The 19,751-nt window shown below is 43.0% G+C and overlaps 1 protein-coding gene across 2 annotated transcripts in view; it reads right to left on the bottom strand.

Moving 5' to 3' along the window:
* The window catches only part of Arhgef26 (Rho guanine nucleotide exchange factor 26), a 120,271-nt gene that overhangs the window by 3,559 nt on the left and 96,961 nt on the right, over positions 1-19,751 (bottom strand). The window contains exons 11-12 of one of the 2 annotated variants that reach the window (XM_008840630.2): positions 13,315-13,524; positions 1,061-1,131 (exon numbers count right to left, since the gene is read on the bottom strand). In XM_008840630.2, the coding sequence (XP_008838852.1) occupies positions 1,061-1,131; positions 13,315-13,524 (281 nt within the window). Of the gene's footprint in view, positions 1-1,060; positions 1,132-4,830; positions 5,268-13,314; positions 13,525-19,751 lie in introns of those variants that run through there. The other variant, XM_029567159.1, reaches the window with a different exon arrangement.

Here is a 19,751-nt window from a genome sequence, read left to right as displayed (position 1 = left end):
TGAAGCAGGGTCTCCCTGTGGCCCCAGCTGGCCTGGAACCCACTATGTAGACCAGGCTGGCCTTGAACTCACAGAGATCTGCCTGCCTCTGCCTCCCAAGTGCTGGGACTACAGGCGTGCGCCACCACGCCCGGCTAGTTTTTTTTTAGTGTTCCAGATAACCACTTTTGTGACCCTCATTCTTTGACCATCCAGCTAGAACCATCCAGAAATGTAACATCACAGTTAACTAGCATATTAATAAGCATACTAAGACACTGGAAAAATAAAGTCTGTTTTCTTAACATTGCCACTTCATAAAAAATGTTCAGGGAAAATATACTTATGTGATTTTCTTTAGATTCCCCCTCCCTTTTTTCTTTTTCTTTTTTTGTCTTTTTGAGACAGGGTCTCCCTGTAGCTCCAGCTGTCCTGGAACTCACTATGTAGACCAGGCTGGACTTGAACTCACAGAGATCTGCCTACTTCAGCCTCCTGAGTACTGGTGTGCTACTATACCCGTCTTAGACCAAAAAATTTTAACTATGCATAATGGCTTACACTCTGTAATCCCAATACTCAGAAATCTGAGGCCAAAAGATTACCTTGAGTTCAAGACCAGTCTGAACTATAGAGAATCCAGGCCAGTCAGAGCTACATAGCAAGGCTGTTTTTGAAACAAGAAGCAACAAAAAGGCAAACAAACCAAAACCACTTTTCTGCTTCAAGTCAAATCCATTAATAACAGCTAAAAATGTAAATGTTATGTACCAAGCAGGGGTTATATAACTTACTTCACAATAACCCCACGGTGAATCTGATGTCCCTGACTTACAGATAGATAAATAGGCTCAGGAAGGCTAAGCAGTGATTTGCCATGTTTACCTAACAAAGAACTGCCCCCTGACAACAAAAGCAGGGATCAGCAAGTTGTCCCAAGGCTGAATGAAGGATGGAAGGAAACCTTGGGTGAAACTTAGAAAGCTGGTATATAGACAGGTGGCATAAGCCATCAGTAACAGTGTGGCCAGCAGGGGGCAGAGCCCCTCCACATTCCAGAGCAGCTACTCTGGGAACTCACAGGTTCGGTCTGGTGGCTGTTTCCCGCTGCTGCTGTGTCCCAGGGCTGTGATCCATCTGGCTCGCTCACTCCTAAAACAGAGCAGATGCAATCCAGAGATTCAAGGTGCTAAGATAGGGACAACATTCTGTCTCACACAGCTAGTGTAAACCCTTTCCCAAAACCCAAGGGATCCCTAAGGGTAGGGGACTGATCTTCAAAACAGGTAAGAGTTATTTAAAAACAGTAATCAGAGGGGTCTTAGAAAGGTAGAGAACTAGTCAGTATTGCTTAAAAAATTAAATTTGGCAAATTATTGGTTAAATGGAACTTCTCATATGACAGTTGAACATTTAACGAACAGCTGATTACACCAGCATGTTAAAAATACAATCAGATATTTAGCACACTCCTGATCTGATGTTGAACATTTCAAAGGATCAATTTCATTTCTAAGGAACCCTAGTAGAGTAAGACCGCTTCCCTTTCTACATACTCAACAATTTTGGAAAGGAAGACGAGGAATCCAACATGTTTACATTTTCCTCTTATACAAGTAACCTTGCCAAATGTGAGCTTTACTGAAATAGAAATTCTGACTGTGTTTAGACTGTTCTCAAGTGCTTTAAAATGTTTTAATGAGTATAGTCAAAAGGAAAAAAATAGCCAAGATTTTTTAAAAATATAATGCTAAAGTACAGTTGCATAAACAAAAAAATAAGCATTAATATATCAAAACTTTCAGATAAGTAAACACTGCTCCATTATAGAATCATACTTGATTTTTAAAAGTAAACATTAGCATTTCAATTAATTAAATCAAACCACACGGATACACTTTTAAGTCTTAAGAAACACTCATTAGGGGCTGGAAAGATGGCTCAGCAGTTAAGAGTACTGGTTGCTCTTGAAAAGGACCCAGGTTGGATTCCCAGCACCCATATGGCGGCTAACAACCATCCATAACTCCAGTTCCAGGGGATCTGATGCCCTATTACTGACCTCCATGGGCAATGCACGACACGGGTTCACTTACACACATGCAGGCAATACACTCGGATACATAAAAATAAAATATTTAAAAAAACTCGTTAAACCCATGTATGTTGCAGATACATGTATTTGCCCCTTTATGTCATGTCATCCTCCCCATGTCTCATCTGAAGGATGAGAAGACTGGATGGAAATTCAGAGGTGAGCAGCTTAGCCAAAGGCAATCTACTATGCCAGTGCTGAAGGGACACCTCTATCCCCAAATATGCAAAAGAACACTTTTCTCTCCTAATACCTTGCATCCAAAGTTTCCTGTCACCATCATTCCATCTTCATTCCCCAACCTGCATCCTTCTGCCATGCCAGGCAAAGTAGCCCACTAAAAGCCCTGGAACAGGGCACACTGGGCCATGTCCCCCCTCCTCTGTGTTCTTGCTCTCAATACCCACTTCCCTCTCTTTTCAGCGGGATATCCCCAATCATCACTGCCTTTTAAATATACTGTCACTAACAGTGTCACTAAAAACACCTAAAGGTCTTGAGGTATACACATAAGCTCTGCAGGTAGGTGCTTATGTGAACTCAAGTCTGTATGCTACCAGATCAAGAACCATCGATGTCTTCTCTCCAAAGGTAGTGCTATTCTGATTCCCATCACCATGCATTCCTTTTGCCTGCTTTATACTTTAGAAAGTGGGATTCTACAGTTTGTTTTTTTAATATTTTATTTATGTGTATGCGTGTATTGCCTGCATGTAGGTAAGTGCACCTGTGTTGTGCAATGCCCGCAGAGGTAAGAATAGGCTGTTGGACTCCCTAAAGACTGGAGTTATGGACAGCTGTTAGCTGCCGTGTGGGTGCTGGGGTTCAAACCCGGGTCATCTGCAAGAACAGTGTTCTTAACCACTCAGCCATGTCTCCAGCCCCTATTGTGTTTTTGTTTTTAGCTACTTTTGTTCAATATGTACCTTCAACATTGAAAACAGAAGTCCAGGTGGACTCCCCTGAAGCAGACACCCATTCTCTTCACCTGATAATCTTGCCCCCAGGGCACCCCTATGCCCAGCTCTAATGCATGGCTGGTCCATGGTAACCGAAAGGCAAGCACTGGAGCTGCCAGGTTAATTGGATTGTCTCCACAGCACTGCCTGACACTTAACAAGGCTCAGTAAATATCTGCTAACAAGAGAGTGACGGATCACACCAAATCCCGGTCATTTATCAAATTGCTTCTCTCACCAGATCATAAACTCTGGCAGGCCAAGGATTTGGTGTCCTTTTTAAGGAAAAAAAGTTTCGATATATTTATTTATTTTATAAGTATGACTGTTTTCCCTGCATGTATGTAAGTACGCCATGTTATACAATGGCCAAAAAAGGCCAAAAGAGGGCACTGGATTCCCTGGAACTGGGGTTAAGGATGGTGTTTGCTTGGAGACCAACTTAAAGGAAGCTGTACATTACTTAATGATCATGTGGGTGCTGGGAACTGAACCCAGGTCCTCTGCAAGAGCACCCAGTGCTCTTAACCACTAAGCCATCTGTAGCCCCTAGGTCTCATTCTTAAATATACAGAGGATTGTGGCCACTCTTGGCCCAATAACAAGACTAACTCAAAAAGCCAAAAGTAAGTGACACACATTATTAAAAAATAAATAAATAAAGAGGGTGGGATGAAATATGTATGCTCAGACAGATTTATTTAAGAGAATGACATGAGGTGTTGGGTGATGTTTCAGTGGGTGAATTGCCTGCCATTCAAATGTGAGGACATGACCTTGGATTCTGAGAACTGGATGCAAAAGCTGGATGTGGTAGTGTAAATGTCTGTAGACCAAGTTCCTACAGGGAAATGGGAGGCAGAGATAGAATCCCAGAAACTTGGAGCAGCTAGCCTGGGGTATGCAATGATGACAAAACTGACTCGGACAAGGTGGACTAACATCTGAGGTTGTCCTCTGATCCCATATACACTGGCATATACATTTATACATATACAGAATGAATAAATTGAGGTTTGGCGCTGGCCAAACTGGTCTATCAGGTAGTTACACACACAATTTATTAGAAACTAATGACACTTGTCTTGCTTTTAAAGATACATTTTTAAAACATTTTTTATGTGTATGAGTGTATTATCTGCACATATGTAAGTGCACCTGTGTTGTGCAGTACCTGTGGAGGTCAGGAGAAGATGTCAGATCCCTTGGAACTGGAATTATGAATGGTTGTTAGCCATGTGGGTGCTGGGAATGGAACACAGGTCCTCTGCAAGAGCAGCCAGTGCTCTTAACTGCTGGGCCATCTGTCCTAGTTTGTTTCTCCATTGCTGTGACAAAACACTCTGACCAATACCACCTTGGGGAGGAAAGGGTTTATTTAGCTTACATATCCCGGGTCACAGTTCATCAGGGAGTCCAAGTAGGAACTCAGGGCAGGAACCTAGAGGCAGGAGCTGGAGCACAGGCCGTGGAGGAATGCTGCTTACTGGCTTGCTCCCCTGGCCCCTGTTCAGCCTGCTTTCTTATGCAACATAGGCCCACCTGCCCAGGGGTGGCACCACCCACATCACTCAACAATAAAGAATGGACATGGCCACAGGCCAGTCCAATGAAGGCAATTCCCCAATTGAGGCTCCCTCAGTCCAGGTGAGTGAGGTTGACACTAAAGCCATCCAGCACAGCATCTCTCCAGCCGCACTGTCTTGCTTTCACAAACCTTGTCTCTCTTTAATTCAAACCGAAGCATGTTACTGTAGTTTTTTGTTTTCTTTTTTTTAAAAGGAATAAGTAATGTACAACTTCCTTTAAGTCAATCCCCAAGCAAATACTGAACTGTGTCTGCTACCTGTTGGGATGAGATCCTTGTACACAGGCTTAACTGGAGAAAGTACAATGGCAACTGAAAACTAATAATTCACAGAAGTGGTGGCCTAAGAGAAATCTCCATAATCCAGTATCTGTCTCTGTGCCATACCAAAGCAGGGTGGGCACATTCTATCACCCCTGCATTTTTACCTGCCCACACTGCTGCCTTCCTGAAGTACTTTGGAGCAATTTGGAACTGAGTTTTCACACATGATTTTCCAGGCAAGGCCACTCTCTTAGATCAAGAGGCCAGCTTCAGCTGCCCCCTGCCACGGAGTTGAGCAGTCCAGATGACATTGTTCACGCCCGTGCCATGCTGCCTGGATGCGAATGGTGTCCTGTAGACAGCATGGCCCCTTGCTGGGACTCTAGAGGATAGAACAAGACACTTCTTGTTGCCCTTGCTGAAAGGAGCCATTTCTTGAAACTGCTTCAATTGAGTCGGTCCCACCCCCTCTTAGAAGCTGTCAAACCACACCACTTCCCCTGGGGCTGCTAAAGAGCCTTGCCAAGTAGCTGGCTCCGCCACGAAGCTGGAAACACGGCATCTCCAATGCAGGCAGGACCGCGCTCACTGCAAGACACAATTGTAAGGGCAGGAAAACCAGGGCACAGACATACCCATTATTAAATTTAGACATCAAGTCCATGGCTCGCAGACATCTATTTTCTCCAGAGACAATACAAAACAAGATGAATTTGCAATCCGCCATACACATAGTTCAGACTTTAAACTTTGCCCAAATAGAATTGGAAATGCTGGGCTAACGTAGTAAATCAATCCCTGTGGAGTACTGACTTCCAAGGTACCCTTCAACCCTTCAAGGGCCCCTTCCTTCAACCAGCATTTACTGAGTGCACAGGCCCTGCATAAAGCTTGAGGTGAAAACTGGACAGAATGGGATCCTTTGCTGGTCACGGTTCTTAATATAATGGAGCACACCGAGCAGGACAGACATACAGATGCCCTAAAATGGTGTACAGTGTGCTGTGCTGAGACAGACTCCTTAAAACACATTTGACCCAGGAGGAGAAGGAAGACTAAGTGGAGGGAACAGTTTTACCCTGCAGTCCTTCCAGAAGGACTCAGGTCTCTATTCTGCAGCCTCTTGTCCTGCCTCTGTTTTAACTGCTTAGTAAGCAGAATAGGGTTAAACAGAATTGCATAATTGCATAAGAGCTTTAAGAGAAAAGAAGTTCAATTTCTCACTGCATCTGCTTGAAAACCTACATTTGTATTGAAAAAGTGGAAGGTAAGACTTTGAAATAACGGAGAACTGGATGTGCTGACCCACCCCTGTAAGCAGAGCACCGGTGGCAATCTAAGCACCCAGGAGGCTGAGGCAAAAGGATCACAAGTTCCAGGCTAGCATAGGCTACAGAGTCTTTTCTCAAAAATAATAAGTATGAAAGAGCTGGTTGTGGTGGCGCTTGCCCTTAATCCCAGCACTCAGGAGGCAGAGGCAGGTGGAACTCTGTGAGTTCAAGGCCAGTCTGGTCTATATAGTTCCAGGCCAGCTGGGGCTATAGGGAGACCCTGTCTCAAAAAGAACAACAACAACAAAAAAGTATGAAAGATCAGTCTTACTCTTTTTCCAACAATGCTGCTCAAATAAAAGAAGTTATTTAGAAAATGAGAGCGATCCATTCAGCTCGGTAATTACGATAATTACACCATTTCCCCCGAAAGTGAGGGTTGGTTGTGCAGTTGCGAAATACTGTGCTTCATGTGAAATGTCAGACTTCACCACAGACTGTCTGGAGCATCAAATGAAGATCTCGCTCAGTTTTACAGTGGTTCCCTTATGTTGGTGCCCCACCTGCGAAGGGCGTGTGGAAATTGTTACTATCTAAATGTTCTGCTCGTATTCTGCTTGAAATATCCTGGTTGCTTATGAAAAGTGTCTTTAAATAGAGCTGGATAAAGGAGCAAGAAATTTGAAAAGCACCATTCAAATGTAAAAGACCATTTTTGGACTTAAGAGCCCAGGCTGAGAAAGGAAATACTGTAACCTGAAATACATCTGAAATACACAAACTGTGTAACTTACATTGTGATTTTTCTAAAGGATGGAAGAATACGATGAACTCTGAGATAGCATTTAAAATTTTATTCCATCCTTCTACTTCCTGTTGTAATTAAATCATTACGAGAAGCAGGAAGAGGGCAAAGGCTCCCTGCAAACAATGCCTCTTTGTCAGAGGCCCAGGACCGGATCTGGACAGTTGACAGCACCCACCACAGTTGTTAGGCTTCTGTGTCTCTCTGAGAAAGACATTTGAAGAAGGGTCCCTGATTAAGATGATTCTGTCCTCAGAAAATGTGTGCCCTTCACTGAACACATCCTAAATACCCCATTTCCACAAACTCAGGACCCAAAGGATATCCAAATCCTACTGCAAACCTGGAAGCCAAGGACACCACTTGCTTCAGCCTGTGGTCTGTGCCAGCGGCAGCTGTCTGTGCTTCATTTTAATGAAGGCAGACAAAGGGGACTGTCCTCTCCCACACCCCTCCAGAAGCCCAGAGGGAAAAGACATGACAGTGGTAAACCGTTACTCCTTTCTCTTCATATAGGGGGAAGCCTATATTTTTCACAGACTATTGTCTGATTAGCCATACAATGATTTAAGGATTGTGACAGGCAAACAGATATAGCACAGTATACATGTTAGCTATAAAACCTACAAAATGGTAGTATTCTGCATAGTAAAGGTCGAAAACCAGGTGGAATTTGAGGAAAACATGCTCCAGCAGCACTGTTTGGAGAAGCCAGAAAACTAGAAAGGGGCCAGTGGGTAGTATTCTAAGGGAGGGGGCAATAGAACATAGGTGATACATGAGTAGGGAGGGGAAATCCTGAAGTTCAGGTTTAAGCAGGGGTGGGGGTCGGCGATGGGGAATATGATAGGATGAAGGAAGGCAACCAAAATGAAGAAGTATGAAAAAGATATGGAAACCTACTACTCTGTAAGCCAACTTAAAATGTAAATTTAGGAGCTGTAGAGTTGGCTCAGTGGTTAAGAGCACCAGCTACTCTTGCAGAGGACCCAGGTTCAATTCCCAGCACCCACATGGCTGCTAACAACTGTCCATAACTCTGTTCCAGGGGACCCAGTGCCCTCTTCTGGCCTCTGCGGGGACTGCACAACGTGGATGCACTTACATGCAGGAAATACACTCACACACATAAAAATAATAAAGAAAATGTTTTAAAAACTGTTTAAAATGTAAATTAAAAAAAAGAAGGCAGACATCATTTGGCTAAATAATGCTGTTCCTAGAAGCTATGGGCTATTAAAAATCAAATCCCACTGCCAGATGTGGGATACTGCTTTGTGAATTGTTGGTCCCAAAATGCTCCTAAAATATATGCTCTTGCTATTCCTTTTATTTCCCCACCAGAACTAGGTGATAAGACCCTACTGCTGAAGATACCACACATTTTGGTTGCAAAGTATAGAGAAATTAAGCCAGAACTAAGCAGAAAGCTTCCTCTCCTAGCTAGCTTTCATGATGTCAGGAGGTATATGCAGGCTGCTGGGGGAGAAAAGGCATCAGTGTTTCCCCCAGCTCTGGACCCTATGAATTATAATACCAACGACCAGGCAAGGTGGGCCCACTTGTGCAATAGTGGCACAACTGTTATGGTGCAACCAGTGCTTTCTGACTGGGTTCAAGGCCTGCTCCAAAAGAGGAAATCATGTTTGGTACTATAAACCCAGTCAAAACACAATACCTGGAAAAGTCATAGGCCCTGGGAGGGGACCTACTACTACTGTTTAGCTAATTTAAGGGCATCAAACCACCTTCTAAGCAAGTATGTTTATACCCATAGACTAATGTTACTCTGTGCCTTAATCAGAGAAGGCTCTCTTTACAATAAACTAAGTGAATGCTAGGGTGCTTGGTTGCTAGAGATGCTGAGAATAAGGAAGGGACAGTTGAGTGCTCAGTCCTAAACAGGGCATCTATATCACCCCCTCTATGGCTCAGGAAATACCGAGGAAGATGGTGAAAGAATGTAAGAGCCAGAAGATAGGGAAGGAGAACAGCTACAAAATGGCGTCTTCTGGGCACAGCATAGTTAACGCAATCATGAACTCAGAGCAGTTGTGGTTGTCTGCACTGGGCCTGCACAAGACTGGACCTGTCAGCAATCAGCCATGGATGGGGAGGGGCTATCAACCTGCCAAGCTCCACTGCATAGTTCCATACCCATGGTTACTCACAGAGCCCTGTTAAACTCAGTAGGTCACAATACAAAACAAAAAGACATGAATGTGTTAAAGGGACTTGGTTTTGATGGGAGTGGGAGGGAAATAGGAGAGGCTGGGAGGTAAGAACAATCAGAATACATTACATATGTGTATGAAATGGTCAAACAATTAATTAAAAAGTACATATTTTATAAAGGGAGTCATATAGAGACTGATGAGCAGAGCAGCATTTCCCTAACCATGGTTACAATTCTACCTTGCCTTAGATACAGAAAAACTAGTTTTACTAGTTTGAATCAGTCTGAAACAATATTTATTAGAAATCTGCTATATACAAAGAAAAGAAAAACCAAGGACTAGAATGGATCTGAGACTAGAGATTAGTAATCAGACAGACAGTGCAAGGCTGATAGAGAAAGAATGCTTAGAAATCATCTGATAGGTCAAAAGATAAGAGATACTGGAAGGAGGTGGTTGAAAGGAAAATTATGGAAAGATGTTTAACCCTGGCCTCTATGTGAATGTACAGACGTACACATGCACACATATGCATACACTCACAAGACACACAAATCTTTTAGAACCACAAATTCATCTCTATAGTTCACAAATCTTAGATGTAAAGAACACTCTCTACAAATAACAAAACGGATGCTCAAAACCAAATAGCCAACACCATTAAAAAATGATAAATGAAGCCAGGTGTGGTCAATCCCAATACTTGAGAGGCAGAAGCAGGTGAATCTCTGTGAGGTTGAGGCCAGTCTGGCCTACTTAGTGAGTTCCAGGTCAGCCGGGTCAGGAAGACCCTGTCTCTTCAAATTAATTTAGACATGCTATAATGTACATATCATATGGTACTTCATGAGCATGTTCAACCTTTATGTTTTCAGGTATAAGATTAAAATAAAAACAAACTTAAAATCAGGCAACTCAGAATGGATCTACAGATGTTCAATCACAGCATGAAACAAGTTGCTAAACACTTTAAAAAAATTGTATATCAAAGGCTGGGAATGGTGGGGCATGCCTTTAATACCAGCAGAGGCAGGAGGATCTGTGTGAGATTAAGGTGGCCTGGTCTACATACTGAGTTCCAGGATGGCTGGGGCTACAGGGAGACTCTGCCAAAAAAGGAAATAAAAAATAAAAAATAAAGGAGGGAGGGAGGGAAGGAGGGAGGGAGGGAGGGAGAGAAGGAAAGATCTTGGTGTAATATATATTTTGCTGCGCCAGTGCTATTTTTTGTCTTGTTCACTTATTTCTCTATTGTAATTGAGGATGGAGGAGGGAAGGGAAGACAGACAGTTACTCCTTCAAAGAATCCTCTGCCTCTCTGTCCCTTCTGGAATGTTCTTTTGCTATTAATTAAAGAACTACAGATATGAATCATACCCATTTGTTAAGGGATGACATGACTAAATATTCTGATTAAGGAATTGGACAACTATTCAGTCCGAGGCGAGATCAAAAGGCAAGAGGAAACAAATTCTACAGACTGTCTGATGAAAGGCTCTATCCTTACTGTAAAAAAAGCAGGACACTTTCTTGGAATAATCTAAGACACAAGTAGTAGTTTCATAAATTATGGATGAGACAGTCAGGAAAAGCTCTGCCGATTGGGGGGCAAGGCCTGACCAAAGAACAAATGATCTTAAGAAACAGGGAGGAAAACGCAAGGCAAAAGCAACAGCACTTTCACTACGAACTCTACAAGGGGCATCAGCAGCTTCCAAGAGTTCTCTGGATCATCTGGACAAGTGCTTGTCTCCAAAGCATTAAATATTTTTTCCTAAAGTTCATAAAACCCAAAGATCAGAAATATATTTCCATTTTTCAAAGACATCTCACACAAAGGAAGCTTAGTTCTGCCGCTGCCAGCCAAGAACTTTCAGAGTTGGAGCAATCTTCTCTCCGGCCTGGTTCCCAGTCTGCCCCACCTCCAGACTGGAAGCACAGTGCCCAGTGATGTCCTCCCCTCAGAAGCAGCAGAGGGCCATGCTTTCAGACTTCCTACTGCTTCAGGGAAAGTACTGTGGGAACATGTAAGAAAAATACTTCCGCTGTTGTTGTTTGAAGGAAGATACATTAAGATGAAATTCCTAGGCCATGGTAACACACACCTTTAGTCCCCTCACTGAGAAGGCAGAGGTAGGTGGATCTCTGAGTTTGAGGCCAGCCTGGTTTACAAAGCAAACTCCAAGCCATCCAGGGCTACATAGTGAGACCCTATCTCAAAAAACCAAATGAATACAAAGCAAAAAAAAAAAAAAAAAAACCCACAAAAAAAAACCCCCAAAACCCAAAGATGAAGTTCCTTTTTAAACTCATTCCTTCCTTGGGGTCATCTGGAATATTCTGTAGCTTTACATCAACACACCCTTCTTGGTTTTCTTCAGCCCTTGGGCAATTACTTCTAGTGCCAAATGATAGGAAATGGTCTTTTAATATTTCATGTAGATAACTTGTAATTTGCACATTTTACTTATATTTCTCTTTAATGACCCAACAACATTTAACATCACTCATAATAATTGGAGCTCTCTCTTTGGGGCACTTTCTCTTAAGATTTAGCTAGTTAGGGATGCTATTCACTGTGCTGATTCACTTTAACGATCCCATCCGACACGAAGATGTTGGCAGATGAGGGTAGAAAACAAACAGGAAGTGCAGAGGACACCGACTTAGGGAACTTCTTTTCCTCTGTCGTTTCACTCCCTGACCCCATATAACACCTTCCCTTGATGACCCCCAAGAGGGCATTTCTGTTTCAAACAAACAAACTGGTCAGCTATCTCAAAGGAACCGATCTCCAGCATAGACTTGAAAATCAAGCCCTAACAGAAGTACAGTGTGAGAATGGACTGTACACTGACTGCGGGTGGAGCCACAGCACAAGCAGAATGCCTGTTCTGCCTCTGCACAGACTCTGGATTGGAAGGAGATTCATCAGTAGGCTTTCCTAAACTGGGTATCTCTTTTGATAGAGTCACTGTGCTCCCTGTCAGACTGAGGGCAGATTCAGAAACGACCTCAAATCCAATGCTTGAGAAAACAAAGTCTGCTTAGACTCATACTACCATTTGGCTCATTTTCCCTAAAGCTCCTGGGCCATTTTTCAGGACTGCAGAATGTGACAACTCCAGAGCATCCACATGCAACATTAAACAGCCATGCCCTAGCTTTTGGTACTAGAAGTAAGTTCTCAAGGGCTGCAAAAAGCCAAGAAACATAGGTACAAAGCTTCAGAATATTCCAAATGAACCTCAGGGAATGAATAAGGAAAAAGAAAAGCTTAATCCTAATGTGTCTCTTCATTAAGATGTCAGTGTTTAAATAAAATGTGTTTGTTAATGAAAAAAGAAAAAAGCTAAGCAAAAACTTATCCATCGGGACTCACAGGAAATCACTACAGCATTCATCCCTAGAGACACTGAGAGGATCACATCCGTTTAAAGCACCTGGATGCTGTGCTTGGCACACAGTAGGTACATGTACTGGATAGCTTTAGTGTCAATTTGACATACCTGGGTTGAGGGAGCCTCAATTGGGGAATTGCTTCCATAGGACTGGCCTGTCTGTGGGGCATCTTCCGACGGATGAGTGACGTGGGAGGGGCCCAGCCCACTGTGGGTGGTACCACCGCTGGCCTGGATGCTGTGCTTGGCACACAGTAGGTACATGTACTGGATAGCTTTAGTGTCAATTTGACATACCTGGGTTGAGGGAGCCTCAATTGGGGAATTGCTTCCATAGGACTGGCCTGTCTGTGGGGCATCTTCCGATGGATGAGTGACGTGGGAGGGCCCAGCCCACTGTGGGTGGTACCACCGCTGGCCCTGTGGGCCTGTGTTGCATAAGAAAGCAGGCTGAGCAGGGGCCAGGGGAGCAAGCCGGTAAGCAACGTTCCTCCGTGGTCTATGCTGCAGCTCCTGCCTCCAGGTTCCTGCCCTGAGTTCCTACCTTGCGCTCCCTGATGAACTGTGACCCAGGAGATGTAAGCTAAATAAACCCTTTCCTCCCCAAGTTGGTATTGGTCAGAGTATTTTGTCACAGCAATGGAGAAACAAACTAGAATGGTACACAACCACAAAAATAAATAGCAGTCAGTGCTTCTAGAGAGCATGTAGACAAAGGGCAGGTGGGAGAAGCAGGGGATGTCCGACACTGAATCCCTTTGTCTGCTGCACTTACTGTGTCTCAGCCCCTAGCAGCATCTCCACCTTCTCATTGGCGTGGTTACTGAGGACGGTCAGTGTAAAGAGGTGAGTGGTAGAACTCTGCCTCGAATAAAGCATTGTGGAAGTGTTCCTCCCTGGAGAAGAATTGAGTTCTTCATTGTCACAAGCTTCCACCAATAGCTGATCCCTCAAGGAATAATCATTGACGTTGTAACTTTCTTCGCTAAAAGAAAAAGGGAAAGAATATGTCAGTTATTCAGGAGATGAGAAGACTGGGGGCACTGCCAGTTTTCCAGTGGCATTTTTTAGAGAAGCAGGACATAGACAGGACAGAGAAGATGAACTATTTTATAACAGGAATTGGAACCTGAATTATATCTACTGATTATGAACCATGAGAAGCCCCACTTGAAATTTTCAATTGCTACTATGCATGTAACATACTAAAGTACATCTCAGGCATAGAGCAATATTTTAAAAATATGAAGCTTTGTAGTGTTGAGACAGTTCTGTACCTGTTATAATCAATGAAACTTGCATGCATCCTGAGAATTCTGTGTATGATGCACCGCCTCAGTTTTTATGCCTCCAAAACAGAATGAAGACGACGCAAACCTACCCATGCTCTGGGTAACCAGATTTCACCCCCTGCCTCCAAATGACCACAGAGAGGAGGGAAGTAGAACCCCAGAAGTCTGCCTCTGGAAACTGAACACCAGGGATCTTCCTAGTGAGGCAGAACCCCAGTGGTCCGCTTCCTTCTGAAAAGATGCCAGCCCAGCCTTCTCTCCCACATTTGCTGCCTCACCATGGGTTTCAGAGCCACCAAGCTTCATCCTGCGGTGTCTCCACCTTTGTTTATTCCAGGACCCCCAGGACCCTTTATTCCACCATCACACTGTGAACATGGCCAATGAAGCCCCACTTCCCTCTGCTCAGCCGGCTCCTGAACTTCCCACTGCGCCCTCTAGAAGTGCCCTTCCTTTAAGGAACCCAAGAAAATCTAAAGCTGTAACGTCTACTTCTTTTATTTTTTTATTTTATATGTATGAGTGTTTTGCCTTCATGTAAGTGCACCTGTGCATGTATCACCTGAGGAGACCAGGAGAGGGCATCAGATCTTCTGAGGCTGGAGTTCTAAACAGCTGTGAGCCATCATGTGGGTGCTGGGAACTGAACCCAGGTTCACTGCAAAAGCAGCCAGTGCTCTTATCTGTTGAGCTACCTCTCCAGTTCCAAGCCTTAGCTTCTGATCTGAACCTTCCCTCTGCCCTATAACCAAACGTTTCTTCTGACAGAACTTTGGTTCTCTGTAGGAATGACAGCTCTGCTCACTTCTGGTCACTAATCACCTCCTTCTTGAAAGAAGGCTCAACTTAGGAACTCATGCCATCAGTCCCTATGTCCTAACCACAGTCACCTACAGACTCCTAAGTCTCCCAATCTTCCCTTAAGAGTCCCAGGCTTACTGTAACTCTCCAGCATTACTTCCTTAATTTCCATGCAACAGCTCCTTCCGCTGCAGTGGTCTCTGTTCTTTGACTTCTCAGTGGTCTCTCCCTACCTCAGCCACCCACCACACTCATTATTATCATCAAACACAGCCGCCCTGCTCATGAATCCTGACCTCATGCCAGGCACACCATGCTCTACCTGGCACCCCATCTTTCTAGGTCAGCACTCCAATCCTCAACCCGAACACTTCTTTAACCCAGCAGTTCCTGCTCACTGGCTCTACCACTTTCCCCTGTCATTAAATTCTACATGTCCCTTCACTCATGCACATCAAAGCACCCAGCCTGGATTTCCTGGACCTAGCTTCTTGTCACGTGCTCATCTCCTTGGCTGTACTTGCCTGGAGACTCCCAAATCTGGTTATTTACAGCTCTCCTTCTCTTTTCCATCCTTGCAGGAAACTTGTTAAATAAATGGATGGCTATACAATACATTCTAATACAACACAGGAACAATGAAAAGTACCTTATTTAGTAGCTAATATATGTGCTTAGAAGAGCCGGAAGAAAAGATAATCCCTTGTGCCGTAATATAATAGTAATTTTAAAGGAGATTTCTAAGTGCATATTCAGGGGTGGCCATACAGAATAGTGATTTTAGAACAAGCCAGTTTGTTCAAGATTTTTGGAATCTCTTTTACTCAGTAGTAAATAGTTCTGCCTGTAAATCACTGTTTTGTAACTCTCCTTGGAAAACTTTATAGTCTTTTCTTAAGTTTAAAATCTGTTGGTGGAGTCATGTCTATACTCAAGACAAGTCCACATGACCTGAAAAGCTGTCCAGAGACTGGAACACCCAGGGATGGTAGACCTAGGGCTGTAAGGCAACTCTCACATCCAAAACGAATGATATCAAAGCACGCATTCTACTTAAAGGGAAGGAAGTATGACGGTACACCTTCACATGAAACATGGCTGTATCCTTAAGAGTTCCTGTTTACTAGAAACAAAGTAATCAAAATGTTTACAATGTCAGAATATCTCAGACATGCATTTAACAGCCCAGGACCCAGGATGGGTACACACACACACACACACACACACACACACACACTGTTAAAGCAAAGCAAAATCTCATTAATAGCAAAAACCACAGGGCGAAAACAAGTTCCTTGCTCTTCTCCATTCTCTGTAACCTACTACTCAACTCTTTGGCCCAAATCACAAGCTACAAAACTCATTCCCTCCTAAAAACAATTCTCCAGATAAAGAAATAGAAGCAACCTGATGCAGTGGAAGCACCCAGCATTGTAAAAGTGGGCGGTTAGGTTGGCACTGAGCAATGATGGCTGTACTGGTATCATGGTTATTTCCAAAGAAAGAAAAGTCAGAGCAGCCTGTGTATGACAGGATTCTTTTTTAAACCAAGCTAAGCTCCTAATCTTCAACATAAATCAGTTTCACTTGTTAGGTCATCCCTGAGTTCACATAAGATGAATATAAGCTGAGTAAGGCGGAGCCCTCCATTCTTTTTCCTTTTCAGAATCTCCTGTTTTCCAGGGTTTGCCTAAATATAAACAAACCCAGGTAGGATATTTAACTTCACCAATGCTTTAAATCTTTGTCTTTTAGGGATCATTAAAATCAGAAGTAGAAACATGCTTAAATGTGCACAAGTTGTTCTTTTAAGCAATGGCAGGCACAATACCACTGACTGAGAGCTAAGGTGGTTGCCTGATAGTAAAACAACATTTTACTATCTAAAGTGGTTATCCTGCTCACACCTATGTACATTCACCTCCAGTGTATGTGTCCACATGTCTACAGGGCTATGGCACCAAGTACATCTGAACAGGAAACCTAGCCCAGTTTGGATGTCTAGATCCAACACAGGATACAAAAAACATGTTTGCCTACCTGACTTTTAAGTGATTTCCTATGAGCCACCAAAAATCATTATGTTATCTAGATGGTAAACTTCTAGACCATATAGTAAATAATACAGAGCTTTAAACGTCACTACTTTTTAAAAGTAAGTTTACTGCCGGGCATGGTGGAGCACACCTCTAGTCCCAGCACTTGGGAGGCAGAGGCAAGCGGATCTCTGTGAGTTCAAGGCCAGCCTGGTCTAGAACTGGTCTAGTGAATTCCAGGTCAGCTCAGGCTACAGGGAGACCCTGTCTCAAAAAAGACCAAAAAAAAAAAAAAAACCAAAAACTGAGATTACTATTAGAAGAGCTTGATTTCTTTTGGGTGTTTAAGACCATACAGTTGGCCCAGATAAACCAATTTATTTTTACTCTTAAAGTTGTTTGAGGATCTGTTCCTCAGGGGTCACATGGACTTGGGAGGAGCCCCTGGCTCCTTTCTTTTACCAGTCCCATCTATGTGAAGATAAGTCAAAGGTCCTACTCAACTGTGGCTGGCTTCACTTGGAAGCATGGAGGAAATGTTTCCTCTGTGTTGACCCTCCTCTTTGTAGACTGTACAGTGGTTCAAATCCATTTGCTGGGGTCTCCATGGCCTCCTTGATCAAGAGGACAGGTGAATCACCACAGTTACAGGACATTAAACACCCAAAAGGAAAGTATAACCAAAGGGATCAACATAATTCTTTTAAGAGTCCATGTGTATAGCTAAAGGCTACATAACAAGAAACAATGCCAGACAGGAGATACCTTTGAGTTGTTAGCCAGGGTGTCCCAAGAGACGCTCAGACAGTAACCCAGCACAGAACTGGGAAAATGAACAGCAGAACCCAATCTTAACTAAAGGAATATTGGCAGCTGATTGCTGCTAGGTGAGGAAAAAGAGCTGATCTTCCTAAAACAAGGAACTTTAGATAAGCTAACCAGATTCAGCAGATGGACAAGCCCAGAGAACGGCTGTGGGGGCGCCGATGTGCAAACATCTAAGTGTTAGTAGCATTAAAAATGAGTTTTTCTGTATGAAACAGTATATTCTAAAATGAAATGGAGATCTTTTTTTAAAGGTTAAAACCTCAGTCAGTTTTATGTCTTATAGAGTTTATACTACTTATACAGTTGTATAACTGTATTAATTCAACTGTGAACCTAAAGATTTACAGTCAATTTTGAAAGGGATACATCTTTGCTCTGGAAACTGTTATTGAATATGTTAATGCTGTAACGAAATGCTTCTTCTAATCATGTGGTTATTAAATAAATAATTTTTAAAAATAAAAAACTTATCAACAAGCCTGCAAATAACAAAAAAAGCACTTGATTTCCATTAACAGTAGTAAAGTTAAATTGGTTATTTATCCTTTTCAGTTACCTTCAAACCCAATGAACAAAAATCAAAACATAGCTCACTCTTGCAAGATACCCTGGAATGATCTCTCACATACCCACGAACACACATTTAATCTCCTGAAGGTTCAAAATAATCACCAGTGCTTCCCCACCTCTGAATTTGCTGACTACTGCATGAAACTCATCCTCCTGACGGCTAGCACCTGCCTTCTCCCCTAGAAGAGAAGGACACCTGCCATCTCCCCTAGAACACCTGCCTTCTCCCCTAGAAGAGAAGGACACCTGCCTTCTCCCCTAGAAGAGAAGGACACCTGCCTTCTCCCCTAGAAGAGAAGGACACCTGCCTTCTCCCCTAGAAGAGAAGGACACCTGCCTTCTCCCCTAGAAGAGAAGGACACCTGCCTTCTCCCCTAGAAGAGAAGGACACCTGCCTTCTCCCCTAGAAGAGAAGGACACCTGCCTTCTCCCCTAGAAGAGAAGGACACCTGCCTTCTCCCCTAGAAGAGAAGGACACCTGCCTTCTCCCCTAGAAGAGAAGGACACCTGCCTTCTCCCCTAGAAGAGAAGGACACCTGCCTTCTCCCCTAGAAGAGAAGGAGAACTTTACTGCAGGACGTGCTGGAAATGGAGGAGGGGCGCTCAGAGGCAGGACCTCTATTTCAGCCGGTCCCATTTACTCAGGTCCAGGCATGCTGAACCCAGTGGGAAGAAACCCCTTTCCTCAGGGAAGCTGATGCTAATCAGACTTCCCCATGTTTGACTCCATCATTTAACAAACATATGGTTGACATAGTCTTTGAAACAATTTGGATCATGCAATTAGGAAGTTGAACTGCTCAGAAAAAGGCAAATGGAAAAACCACCTTTCCGAGCATGAAGACGTTTACATGGAGACTTCCTTCTATTGTCTCGCACAGCGCCACACTTGAAGCTGCTCATCCAGGCGCTTTGCTTCCTGCAAACAGCGGCTCCATCAGGTGCAGTGATCAGACCAAGTCTGCAGAGGTCTGTTACTCTAAAGTTGTAAACAATTAGGAGTCTCTCTGTTGAAACCCGCCTGAAGTCTTAGTAACAACCTTTGTTCAGATTCTCCTTTTTTAAATTATTATTTTAAACAAAATAAAGAACTATCAGTAGAGAACAGGATATTACGGTAAACATGTACTACAATTATTTTTCCTTCTGGAATTCTTTGTTAAGCAGTTCAGACAATGTTTGGCCTAATCCCTGGACCTTGCTCTATTAAGCAAATAATTACAGAGAACTTTAACCTTCTGTGCCATAAATTCTATAAAGGTTTGGACACTTCTCATGTTGGATATATATTTATAAATATTATTTATTGCTTTTAAATCAGAGAAACATTTAAAGACTCTATATAATAAACACACTTTTAAAATACCCAAACTATATAAATACATGAAAACTTGCAGTATGGAGCATAGGAATAAACACCAACTTCAGCAGTCAGTATGGGGAGGAGGAGGGTTTCTAGGGATCCATAAGGATGGATGGGGTTTAACCTACAATTCTGAATAGCTCGGATTTTCTTTTTGGTTTAAGAAGTGGCATCTAACATTAACTACTACAACAAGTTTAGGTGATAGGTATGTTAGGTTTTAATGTTTTTTACTGCATTATTTGATCTATTTTATAAGTAAAAAATAGATTTTTAAAAATTATTTATTTAATAACCACATGATTAGAAGAAGCATTTCATT

This window comes from Nannospalax galili, unplaced genomic scaffold, assembly GCF_000622305.1.
Source record: "Nannospalax galili isolate Female #2095 unplaced genomic scaffold, S.galili_v1.0 scaffold59, whole genome shotgun sequence".
NCBI lineage: Eukaryota > Metazoa > Chordata > Mammalia > Rodentia > Spalacidae > Nannospalax > Nannospalax galili.
This window is presented reverse-complemented; position numbering and strand designations above follow the sequence as displayed.